The sequence below is a fragment of the Alexandromys fortis genome, unplaced genomic scaffold (genome assembly GCF_014885135.2).
Source record: "Alexandromys fortis isolate MF-2015 unplaced genomic scaffold, M_Fortis_MF-2015_v1.1 scaffold_90, whole genome shotgun sequence".
NCBI lineage: Eukaryota > Metazoa > Chordata > Mammalia > Rodentia > Cricetidae > Alexandromys > Alexandromys fortis.
The window spans coordinates 2,618,568-2,631,503 of NW_026067985.1; the positions used below are offsets into that span (position 1 = coordinate 2,618,568).

The 12,936-nt window shown below is 51.8% G+C and overlaps 1 protein-coding gene across 4 annotated transcripts in view; it reads left to right on the top strand.

Moving 5' to 3' along the window:
- Positions 1–4: 4 nt before the first annotated feature.
- The window catches only part of Rnft2 (ring finger protein, transmembrane 2), a 64,608-nt gene continuing 51,676 nt past the window's right edge, over positions 5–12,936 (top strand). For 2 of the 4 annotated variants that reach the window (XM_050159072.1, XM_050159075.1), the window contains exons 1-5: positions 44–88; positions 2,112–2,329; positions 2,765–2,823; positions 7,371–7,840; positions 11,024–11,100. In XM_050159072.1, coding sequence (XP_050015029.1) covers positions 2,306–2,329; positions 2,765–2,823; positions 7,371–7,840; positions 11,024–11,100 — 630 coding nt within the window. In that variant the 5' untranslated portion in view covers positions 44–88; positions 2,112–2,305. Of the gene's footprint in view, positions 89–110; positions 249–2,111; positions 2,330–2,764; positions 2,824–7,370; positions 7,841–11,023; positions 11,101–12,936 lie in introns of those variants that run through there. The other 2 variants (XM_050159073.1, XM_050159074.1) reach the window with 2 other exon arrangements.

The window sequence follows — 12,936 nt, forward strand, 5'->3', positions numbered from 1 at the left end:
CCGGCCGGAAGTCACGTGCCGCCCGGGCCACGCCAGTGATTGGCTCGGCTGGATTAGAGGAGGCCGTGATTGCCGAAGTGTCTGGAAGGTAAACGAAGGCGAAGCTCGCCCTTCGCTCCCCTGCCTCCCTGCAAGCCTGGCCAGAGAGGCTTCCCCTGTGCGCGCGGTGCGGCCCTGGACCGGCCTGGGGACGCCGCTTGAGCCCAAGCGTCCTGTAGGGTGTGTGTGGCCTCATAAGGAGGGCCAGGGTGTGTAGAACCGAGCCGGTTCATTCATTCATTCTATTGCATCCTGCTTGCAAGATACGTACCAGGACTCGCTGTTGTACCGCCTGCCTGCAGCAGAGTCGTGGGCATTAAATTTAGGACGTTGCGTCAAGCTTGTAGATGGAAACGTGGCGATGCTGTGTTTTATTTTCCCCGAGGATGAGTAGTTGGGCCAGGGGGAGTATTAAACCAGATTGCAAGTTCTTGGGGACTTGTTACATGATGACATTCCCTTTCTTTATAAAGATGGTGGGGTCGAGGGTGTAGCTCGTTGATAGAGCGCTTGCCTGTATATGAAGATGGTGCCAAAGAGTCTTTCCCCACCTAATTTAACCTTGCAAAAGCGATAAAGATAAGCGACTTAGCTGGTGGCGTGCTAGGTTGGTGGTCTTGGAAGGCTGTGCAGAAGTAAGAAGTTGGCCTGAGCTAACAGACAGTCTGTAAGGGGAAAATACTCCAGGAAGCTGAACCTGTTCGTGGTAGCATATCCTTTATTTCTTTAAAGATGTTTTTATTTTTTAATTATGTGAGTGTGGGTTTGTGCATGTGAGTGCAAGTGCCTTGCACGGCCAGTAGAGGGGGCTGAATCACCTGCAGCTGTAGTTACAGGTAGTTGTGAGCTGCCCATGTGGGTACTGGAACTGGACTGTGCAGAAGCAGTGTACACACTCTCCAGGCCCTGTCCCCCTTTTTTCTTGATCTTTTATTGGTGTGGGAGGTGGGACAAGGTGCAGGGATCTAAGAAAACTGTGTCTTGGAAACCCAATGTATTTGTACAAGTACTTGATCACCCTCCATCTCTGCAATGCTGAGGTAGAGGGCAAACCAGACACTGGTCTCCTCATGGCTCATATAAATGAACATCTATGTAAATGGTAAGGGCTGTGAAGACAGCAGCCAGACCCCACAGGAACCGGGGGAGAAGAGAAGCCCTCCAGAGGAAGGTGCCATTTGTATCAGAGAAGTCAGCTGTGTAACCCTCAGCTGGAAAAGCATCCCAGGGGAGGAATAGCAAGTGTGAAGACCTGGAGCCGGGGAAAGGCTAACATGAGAGTGTCTAGGCACGACTCACAGAGCTGAGGTTGTAAGCAGTGATGATGTTTCGGGCACAACCTGGAGGCTTCTGGCAAATCTGGTTTTACTAGGAAGCCAGTGGAAGTTCGAAAATTGTTTTCTGTATTCCCCAATCAGGATTCATGATTTTCTTTCTTTTTCTTCCTGCCGGTGGGGGGGGGGGGGGGGGGGGGGGGGGGGGGGGGGGCGGGGGGGGGGGGGGGGGGGGGGGGGGGGGGTGGCGGTAGGGGTTAACGGGTATCCACCTCTTTACAGTTAAAGGGGCACGCGTGCATGCACGTGAGTGTGTGCGTGCATGCGTACATATGCGGGGGTGTTTGGATGCTCACATGCGGGATTGCACATGGGTGTGGATGTGCATACGCGTGTGTGCCAGTCAAAGGTCACCCTCGGTATCATTCCTTGGGAATCAGCTATTTTATTTTTGAGATAGGATTTCTCACTGGGACCTAGGGCTCATCATCTAGAAAGACTGGGCCAGGGCGTCCCAGGAATCCTCTGGTTTCAGCCTCTCCAGTGCTGGGATTACATGGCACAGCACCATGCCCGGCTACGTACAGAGGTCCTCCTGCCTCTGTGCAAGCACTTTATCAACAGGGCTATGACCTCAGCACCCAGGAGTTATAGTTTGCTAATAAGCCAAATCTATTGAAGCCATAACCAGCCGTAAGTGCCTCAGAGGGGGGGTAGCTAAGAGGCTACAGAACTACGGGGCAAATGGGATCACCTGTTATAGTTACTAGGTGCATCTTTCCGTTTATTGCATGACAGAAGTTGTCCCATGACCTGTTCACCCAAGTGCTTTGTGCCACCCAAGGTCTGGTGTGTTGGAGGAGCCCCTGCCCTGCGCTTCCCTCTGAAGAGAAAGGAAAAAAGGCCTGCTGTCTCTGGGATGCGGTAGCCACATTGCAGCAGGAGCCCTGAACGTCCACGGCCCATTTCGTCAACATGGAGGTCTGAAGTCCATGTGGCTCCTTGCGGTGCACCAGGTGCTGTGTCTCCACGGGAAGTCGCGCCTTCATTTGCCAAATGTGTGAGAGGGAAGGAGGCTTTCAGTCTGACCGTGCCACAGAAGGCCACAGAGAGGTTTCTCATCTGTCTGAGGTCACACAGCAAATTAAAGGGCGGGCACTGTCTGCTTCTCACTGCACCCCATCTAGCGCCTATCCGCAGTCGCATGAACTATTTTCTTCTTTGACATAGAGCCATCTCCACCTGTGGCTCTCAGGACCTCCCTGTGAGGTGGGGTAACAACTCTCTCCTGTGGGATACTCGAGTTGCATGGCAGAAATGATAAAAAGTCTGGAAGTTGTCAGAGAGCCCTAGCCATGTAACATAGGAGGGATGCTTGTTTATAGTTACCATGGCAACAGGCAAAGGTTGTGTCCCGGGGTCATGACTCACACACACGTGTTGACTTACAGGTGCTAAGGAAAATGCAGAGGCGCCACAGTAGCAACACGGACAATATTCCACCTGAAAGGTAAGAATCCTCTTCCCCCAACTCCCCAACATATGGGGACCCTACACTCTGGATGGTGAAATGAATCGAAAAATACCCGCTTCTCGATATCAGTTGTTGACGATATAAAACAGACCCAACGGAAAATTGCTTTGCGGCATATTTGGCAGCTTTGTGTTCCTCCAAAAGCACACTTGAGGCGTGTGACTTCATAAAGAGAAAGGGTTTTTGTAGCTCACAGTCTTGGAGGATGAGAGAGCAAATGGCAAGGCTGCCTCAGTGGCCACCTATGACCTCATCACCTCAGGTCATGGGTGGCCGTGGTGGCTGGCTGCATGTGTGGGTGGGAGTGATTTACTTCTCAAACATGCAGAGAGGAGAAGGTGGACTCCTTGGAGGAGAAAGTGCTTGTCCAGCAAGCGCTGGACCAGAGTTTACGTTCCTAGAGCCCATGTAAAGACAGGCTGGGCTGGAGAGATGGCTCAGAGGTTAAGAGCATTGCCTGGTCTTCCAAAGGTCCTGAGTTCAATTCCCAGCAACCACATGGTGGCTCACAACCATCTGTAATGGGGTCTGGTGCCCTCTTCTGGCATGCAGACATACATGTAGACAGAATAATGTATATATGATAAATAAATAAGTATTTAAAAAAACTAAACATTTAAAAAAAAAAAAAGACAGGCCGGCTTAGCAGTCACCTGGAATCCCTGTACCCAGGAGGCAGAGACAGTAAATCTCCAGGCACTTCATCTGACTAGACTGGTGGGGGTCGGCTTGCTCCGGGTTCAGCAGGAGATGCTGCCTGCAGAAATAAATACAGTGGAGAGCCATGCTCTGCTCAGACTGTGCTCCTCCCCATGCGGTGTGCACCCTCAAGGACCTGAAGACTACCACTAGGTTCCACCTCATAAAGGCCCACAGCACCCCCAATGGCACACCCCATGACCCTCAGGGGACCTTCTCCTTAGAGCGCAGCAGCCTTGCAGCAGGGACTGACAGAGCAGCTGCTGTTGTCTTAGGACCATTCCCAAGCCCTGTAGGACAGATCCACAAGGATCCATGAGGCTCAGATGAGTGATCGAGTGATCATTCCTGCCGGGTTTTCCTTCAGAGACGCCTGGCCTCCGCCAGCTGCTACTGCACACTGCACGGGGTCCATCCTGCCTCTTGCCGCACAGGCATCTATCTTTCGGCTGGGAAGTCCAAGATCAGGGATCTGGCAGCCCAGTGCCTGCTGAGAGCTGCCTCCTCTTTCCTAGAAGGCTGTGTGTGAACCATTGAGTTTATTGGGGTCACTTTCTGGGGACCTTGAGTGATTCAAAGGAAGTTGCATCACCAAAAAGCCCATCCCAGCAGGGCTGCAACGCTGGAGTTTTCCCTTCAGGGGACCTTCCAGCACCCACATATATATACAACCAGCTCCCCTGGAACCACACATAGCTGTGGGGGCACAGGAAGCAGGGGAGTAGTTTCTGCTTTTCCCTCTGTGAGGCCCAATCTTATGCGGATTGGGTGCAGCGGTCCTGATTTCAGGAGGGAACAGCCACACCTTTATCCAGTCTCGGGCATTTTCATCGGCACACATAGTGGACAGATACAGCAGCTGTAGTGCCGTTGGTAGGAAGCAACACCTCCAGGTCTGTGTTTCTCCAGCCGTAGAAAGGTGGTAAATGCCAGCATTGCTGAGGATGAAGGAATGTGTCTTCTTCCTGAACACGAGGAGGCACAGAGGCAGCATCTTTCTTAAAGTTAGCGTGCCTGTTCGGATCTCCTGAGCTGAGGACAACTTTTCTTTCAAGTAAACCCAGACATCTTTGGGGACAGAAATCGTGACAGAAAAAATACTATCCACCATGTATTGAGGGCATATGCTTGCCTCTGTCAGAGCAGCCTGAAGACGAGAGATGGAGTTCAGAGAGGGCAAGTCCATTAGCTAAAGTCACACAACCAGGAAACGGCAGGACTAAGATTTGGCCTTTGGTCCATTTGTTCCAATCAAAATTTGCGCTTTAACTTTTAATTACATTCCACATTTATTTGGGCAGGTGCCTGTATCACGGCAGGCAGGTAGGTCAGTTTGTGGGAGTCCGTTCTCTCTTTGCACCATTTGAGCCCCAGGTATCAGGCTCAGGTTGGCAGCATTGTCAGTAGACACCTTCACCTCTGAACCCATTTTATTGGCCCCTTTTAGATGTCATATTTTACCTTCTTCGACCCAAGTGGATCCATTCCCCTGGGCTCTCTGAACTGTTGCCCTTAAGTGGTTAAGTTGGAAGTGCAGCTCCAACCCCCCCAAGGAATATTCTTTCCCATTTTGGCTACAGTCCCAGCTGGATACAGGAGAAGGGCTGAGGGGAGGGAGGCCAACTAAAAAAAAAAAAGCCCTTGGTGGGTTGAGCGTTCCAGAGTTGTGCTGAAGTTCCCTGGGGCCTCAGGAGCTCAGGTGAGCTCAGGGGTTGGGGGAGGCTTTCCAGCATCCCCTGGGATGGTAGGGTCATCCACACAGGCCTGGGCACCTGACAGAATGTGTGCTTTCTGAGCCAAGCTCTTGAAATGCAGAGAGAGCTCAGTTCCTTCGAGACACATAGCCATGGTGCCTGTTGTTGTTGCTGTTTCTGTCATCAGTATTTTTATCCAGAGCCCAAGGGAGGAGGACCACACAGTTCCCAGGCCTTGGAACCACCAGGGAGGGGGCCCGGTGGGGAGAGTGATGAGGTACAAGCTGTGCCAGGTTTAGGCTGATGTACCATGAAGTCCAGTTTGTGAAGGAAACAGCTGAGACTTCTCCAGACCAGCCTGTCCCTTGCTGTGTGCCTCAGCATCCTGTATAACATTAATAGGGTTTCCAGGGATAAAAACAATTCTGGGATCAAATGAGTTTTGTAAATACCAGGCTCAAGCAAAGCTTTAAACATTTTTTTTTCCTTCTGAAGACACAGGATTTCTTTATGTAAACTTGACTGTTCTGGAACTAGCTCTGACGCTCTGACTCATTCCTTCAAAGTACATTGGTGAAGCATACTCTGTACACGATGCAGTGTGCTTTCCAGCAAAGGCACAAATGGAACTAAGCACTCAAGTTTGTCCCTGTCACTGCATGCTGCAATCTCCAGCGGATTTGAGAAGTTGAGGTACAGGGCCCACTCCAAAGATCTTGACACATTTGGTCTTCAATGGGTCTAGGCCACCTGCAGTTGTCCTGGGCTCCCCACAGTGAGGACACCACACAACCAAGATGGAGGGTGTTTCTAGGAAAAGGTGGACGATAAACTGACCACTGAGATCAGCCCTCTGCAGGCAGTCCTGGGGTCAGTGGGAGGTGGCCCCCGCCTTCCCATCAAGGAGGGGATGTCAGCTGACAATGATGGAGGTAGAGTGAGGTCACCTAGATGGGTGAGGCAGGGCTAGGGGACAGCATAGTGACCATGGCTTCCTCAAGCAGGAGGCCCTTGAGAGGTGAGACGTCCAGTGTGAGATTAGAGTGTAGGGTGCTTATCCGGCAGCTTTTGTGGATAGTGGGGTGCTTGGGTTGTGGGTCAGTGGGCACAGTGCTCGCCTCACTCAGGAAGCCCCTTCAGTCCCAGCACTACATAAAACCTGACGTGCTGCTGCACATCCATAACCCCAGGATCTGGGAGGTGGATGCAGGAGAACTGTGAGTTCAAAGCCGGCCTCAGCTACATAGCAAGTTTGAGGCCAGCTTAAGATAAATGAGAGCCTGTCTCAAAAATAAACACATAAGTGTAGGTTCTAGAGTTGGTCCACCTGGTTCCAAGTTCTTAGTTCTTATTCCTCCCCAGCCATTCACCTCTGCCCAGTACCTGTGTCTGTGTGTGCCTCCGTTGGTTTATCTGTGAAATGGGGATATCGTGTATACCTAACATGGGCTAGTGGTTCATGGCTCAGAAACACAGTGGACCCCAAGCCTTACCACTGAGCAACAGTCCTCAGCCTTCTTCCCACTTCCTCAAGGTAGGGTCTCCCTAAGTTAAGGGGTCTACTGTCTTAGCCTCCCAAATGCTGGGATCACAAGCCGAGTGGAGCCAGTGCCTCTGGTGACTCACCCAGAGACTTGCTTTCTGAAGTCTCTTCCTGACCCCTCGTCACAGACATCTGCCATACTGGATTGGGGTCCTGCCCCTAAATAATGTTACATTCTGGGGTTCAAGGGCTCAGGCTACACCCAGCATTTTGAGGGGAGACACAGTTGGGTCAGTCACATTGTTGGCACTTCATGCCCACCATCCCATGAGGGTGGTAGTTTTCAGCCTCATTGCTGTTGCAAAAACAGACCACTCCCGGCTAGGAGAGATTATAAAGAAGTGTGCTTCACTGACAGTTCTGGATGGTAGTGATGCAGCTGGCCATCCGGTTCTTTCTGGTTTACGCACTCTGATCATGAAGATCCCAGGATTTAACACTGGGGGTTGTATTTGATGACCTCATCCAGTTCTCATTGTGCAGGCTCCCTTTCCCTCTAGACACCATAGTGGAGTTAAGTCTGCACCTGTAGTGTGAGTTTGTGGGCCAGGTCTGATGTGGGCTTTTTCTGCCATCCCATCCTGCAGAAGCCGCAGCCAGGCCCTCAGCCCCGAGGCCAGCGTGGATGAGGGTGGCGTATTTGAGAGCCTGAAGGCAGAGACAGCGTCCCCTCCTGCACTCTTCTCAGGCCTGGCAGGTGGTCTGCCTGCCAACCCCTTCCCAGCAGGTCTGGTGCTGGGCTCCACAGCAGGGGGCGGGGACGTGTTCATCCCGATGCCAGCCACCAGGGATGAGGCCGGTGGCCGCAGCACCGAAGGAAACAGCTACCACCACCGCCAGCCCCACCACCACTTCCACCACGCCGCCCACCGTGGGGGCTCCCTGCTGCAGCATGTGGGTGGGGACCACCGTGGGCACTCGGAAGAAGGGGTCGACGAGCAGCCAGGGACTCCAGCACCTGCACTGTCAGAGCTGAAGGCTGTGATCTGCTGGCTGCAGAAGGGACTGCCTTTTATCCTCATTCTGCTGGCCAAACTGTGCTTCCAGCACAAGCTGGGTGAGTTCCCGTGGGCCTGCAGCTTCAGGGAAGGGCTGGGCATGCCCAGAGCCAGGATCAGACAGTAGGGGAACCATGGTGCACCATGCTTGAATGCATGCATGAAGTTCTGAGTCAGACCTGGGTTCAAATTCCAGCCCAGTCTTGAGCAGGTGACCTGGCCTCTCTGAGCCTGTTTTCTCCTCTGCCCAGTGGGGTTGAGATAGAACCCTCTTTGGCTGGACTCTCAGTAGACTGGAAAGAGCTGTGTGGCATGACTAAGAACTCAGACTTCAGGGGTCAGAACCACGGCCCCAGCCTGTCCCAGCTGCATGTGTTATTGAGCTCTCTGCCTTGGTTCCACGTGTCTTTCAAATAGGAGTTGAGTACAGACAGCTGTTCTTCTCAAACCCCACTTCTGCATCCGTAGATTTAACCAACTGCACATGGGACATTCAAGGAAGGGCTGGGGTGGCTCCAGGAGTAAAGTGCCTGCCCCCTAAGCAGGGGACCTGTGTCCAATCACAGTTCTCATATAAACAGCCAGGTGGTGCACACCTACCACCCCAGCAAGGGGGGTGGGGGGGGGGGCAGGGAATCCTGCAGCTCACTGGCCAGGTTCAGTGAAAGACCCTGTCTCCAGAAACTAAGGTGGAGGCACCTGATGTCAGCGTGTGACTTCCAGGTGCATGTCCACACATCCACATATGCACGAAGACACAACAGTCAGGAAGAAGGGAGTGTCTGTACTGAACATGCCCAGACCATAGTCCATCCATGTTACAGTATAAGGTGTTTCTGTCACTGTGTACTCAGAGATGATTTAACAAAGGAGGTTGTGTGTAGGTTTTATGCAAATACTGTGCCATTTCACCTTCAACTGACACAGCTGCAGATTTGGGTGTCTACAGGGGTCTCAGAACACTCCCCACAAATGCTGAGGGGTGATATACTTCTTGGAATCATGATGAGGCTGTGTTTGAGGTCATATATGTAACACATGTGGAGGAAGCGCTGCAAGTGTGTGGTTATTTCTGTTCATTACTTCCACACATTCAAATAACCAGAGCCACTGGCACGGCTCAGCAGGTAAAGGCACCTGGTACCAAGCCTAATGGCCTGAGTTTAGTCCTCTGGACCCATGTAGAGAACCCACTCCTACAGGTTCTCTCCTGACCATCACACACATGCACACATATACACACACCCCTGACAGAGCCTGGCACATCGCAGGTACTCAGTATGACAGTGACTTGTGTAGTACTTAGCCAAGTACCTGGCACATCCTCATCATTTCATGATGGTCTCTACACCGCTCTGCCCTGCAGTATTACAGGCTGTGACTCAGTAGCTTCTTCCCATACATGACAATTTCAAGAGCCAACAAGGTGGTTCAGTGGGTAAAGGTGCTTGCCTTGTAACCCCGGTTTGCTGAGTTCAGTCCCCAGAGCCCATGGTGGAGGAACTCCTGAAGGTTGTCCTGACCACACATGCATGGTCCATGAGCTCACAGTCAGGTGCTCACACATGCGTGCTCACGTGAGCTCACAGTCAGATGCTCATACATGCGTGCTCACGTGAGCTCACGGTCAGGTGCTCACACATGTGAGCTCACAGTCAGGTGCTCACACATGTGAGCTCACAGTCAGGTGCTCACACACAATTAAAAAATAAACAACAAAAGAAAATCTCAAGATGAGACCATCTTTTGTTTCTTATTTTCCACTCTGGAGTTCTAGACAGCTCTATCACCCCCTCCTTTCTGGAGCCCCGATGTCACTACCCTGCCCTGCTGTTCCCCAGCATGGAAGCCAGCATGTCCTCAAGTCTCACCCTGAATCCTGCCAAGCTTGTGTCTAAGGGGTTTTTTGTTTTTGCTTTGTTTGTTTTTTGTGACAAGGTCTCTTTGTAGCCTTGGCTGTTGTTATAACTGTATGTTTGTTGCTGGGGCTCAACTTGAATTTGCAGGGCTCTTCCTGCCTCTGCCTCCCCAGTACTAGAATTCTAGAATGTACCACAAGCCCGACCTTGCGGCTGTGTGATTCTCGAGTGTTGTTTTTTTCATTATCAGCTCTGTAGCTCAACAGACATCACACTTGGTGTCCCCTGCCTCAGTGTCCTCGGTGCTAAGGTCATAGGTATAACAGACATACACCATGATGCCCAGCTCCAGTGAACAATGTGGTGGTTTTTAATTTACATTTGTTTGATGTGTGCATACATGTGCACAAAAATATGTACAATGACACCTGTTGGGTCAGAGGACATTTTTTAGGAGTCAGCTCTGTCCTTCTGCACTGTAAGTTCTGGGAATTGAACTCAGATTGTCAGGCTTGGTAGCAAGCACCTTTATTACCAGCTGAGCCATCTCCAGCCCTGTTTATTGTGTAATCCAAAAAGAAAAGAACGTATTAAAAAAGAAGAAGAGAAAAAGGACTAGAGTTAACCGTTCTTACCTGTTTCTAATGAAGAGAAACACTTCTTTTTGGTCGATCTGAGAGTCCTCGAGAACACCTAACACTAGAAATCAGTCCTAGGCCAGTCACGTCTTAGCAGGATTTAAAAGTCATTCAAGTCATTCCACAGGAACTAGCCCGCCCGGGCTGCAGACGGCAGACAGTGGTGAGGAAGCCAGTTCAATCCCATTCTTCCTCTGCCTGCCACCTGTGGCTGAGAGTTTCATCTTTTCCCTTAGCTTTGCTTTGCTTCCCAGGGGGCCTCCTGTGTCTGTGTCACTAATCACTCCAGGTTTGTTCTACAGTAGACAGTGTTTCCCACAGTCACTGCTGGAGGTTACCTGTGTGCCTACCCCTCTGTGAGGTGGCTGCTGTGAACTGTCTGTCTATCCGTCTGTCAGTCACATAGATGAGAGAACTTGGGTTCAGAGAGGGCCAGTAGCTTGCTTGCACTCACACAGCAGAAGTGACAGAGCTGGACTTTGAACTCTGGTCTGGCCACACCACACAGTGCCCCCATTCCTCTAAACCCACTCCCCAGATGAACGGCTCAGCATTCTTGCCAATGTGCCTCGTAGCCTAATCCCTGGAAGTTGGTCTTTCTCCCCTCAGTTCTTAACTTGTCAGCTCCAGGGGCATGTTGGGTGATTTTTTTTTCCCGGCATTGCTCAGGGTCTCAGGCTAGGCTGGAGAGGTCTGAGTGGGTGGAAGCCAGCATGTCCGCCAGGTCACCTTGCGCTTCCTACAGGTATTGCCGTGTGCATCGGGATGGCCAGCACCTTCGCGTATGCAAACTCCACCCTCCGGGAGCAGGTATCATTGAAGGTGAGTCCCTGTGACTGCCAGAGTGGTTGATTTCCCAGCTAACAGCTCTGCAGACTTGAGATGAGACACAGGCCTGCCTAGGCCCAGGTCAGAGGAGCAAACAAGGTGAAGATGAGGGGCACCTCCCATAGAGAGGGACCCGGGGACTGGCCCTGTGTCAATGCAGTGTCATCACCATGGCGCCTGAGCTTAGCTGTAAAGGACCAAGAGAATGCCTAGATCCATGGATCAGCCCCCTGGGGTGCTTAAGCTCCATGAATAAATACACAGATGACATTATTTCTATACATGCATATTTTGTTTTGAAGTGGGGGAGGCTGGAGGAGACATAGTCTCACCATGTGGCCTAGACTGACCCTTAGCCCTCTGCGTAATTCAGCCTGGCTTTGAACTTACAATCCTCCTTCCCCAGCATGAGTGCCAGGATTACACACTGTACATGCGTGTTTTCTTTTCTGTGGGCAGGGCCACCATGACCGGCCTTAAGCTTAGAACCTGGCCTCTCCTCCTTTCCCTCCTGCCTTTGTGGGACCTTTCTAATCTAAACTGGGGGAGCAGGGGCTGCCAAGTGGCCAAATCTCACCTACAAGAGTTGTCATTTAGTTGGTGGTGGTTTCTGGGTATGTGCGTGCACATGCATACATGCACGTGTGTGGAGACCAGAGACAGCATCTGTGTACTGGCTTCCCATTGCTGTCCACCTTATCTCTGGAGACAGGGTCTCTCACTGATTGGACGAGGTTGGTGCCAATGAGCTCCAGGGGCACTGTTGTGTCTGCCTCCCCAGTGCAGCTCCAGGAAGCACCATGCCTAGCTTCTTCTGTAGGTGCTGGGGAGTCAAACTCGTGCTGGTGCAGCCAGCACTTCACTGACCCCACTCCTGGCCCCTGGAGGTGCTTCCTCAGTCATTAACCTTGACTCTTGGAATAATGGGAACCTCGAGATGGGTCTGTCTGCTCGTTCTCTGGAAATGTGCTTCGCAGCAGAGCACAGGATTCTGGGTCAGGTCTCAGACAGTGTGTGGGGAACATTTACCGAAACCACAAGGAAGGATCAGTGGGAAAGCTATGACCTCATCTGTTCCAGCAAAGCAGCCACCCTGGGCCAGGAAGAGACTGACTTTGGAGGGTCAGCAGCACAGGACTCCGCCTCCCAGGGCACTAGGACAGGAGCCTGCCCTTCTCTGCAGACTCTGGACTTGTTCCGGGATCGCTGTCAGGCCCAGAAGCTACTGGGCAAAGACAAAGGAGCCTTTGCATATGTGAGAGACAGGGTGTCACTCTGTAGACCAGGCTAGCCTAAAACTCTCAGCGATCTACCTGCCTCTCTGTACTGGGACTAAAGGCGTGGCTACCGCTCCCAGCTTTCATGGCCTAACTCTTAGCCACACTTAACTGCTTTGTTGTTTGTTTCAGATTTTACAGTTTATTTATTGGGGTGGGGCACACGGCACAGCACATGAATGGAGGTCAGAGGAGTTGGTTCTCTCCTTCCACTGTGTTGGTCCCAGGGATTGATCTCAAGACCCCAGGCCTGACAGCCGACTTTTGTACCTGCAAAGCCATTTCACTGGCCCTGGTTTGCTTGTTCTGAGGCAGGGTCTCACCCAATCCAGGGTGACCTCAGACTTCTGATCATCCTGTCTCTATTTCTGGGTGCTAGGACTGTAGTTGTGTGCCACCATGCCAAGTGTGTGTCTGGTTCCTAACATCAGCGGACACTCGTGCCAGGCGCTCTACGTAGTGTATGGACATGCATTCTTAGGAACCTGTGCGGTAGATGCTGCTACGAACCTGTTTAAGTAGCTTGTCCTGGGTTGGGCAGCTCCCAGGCGGG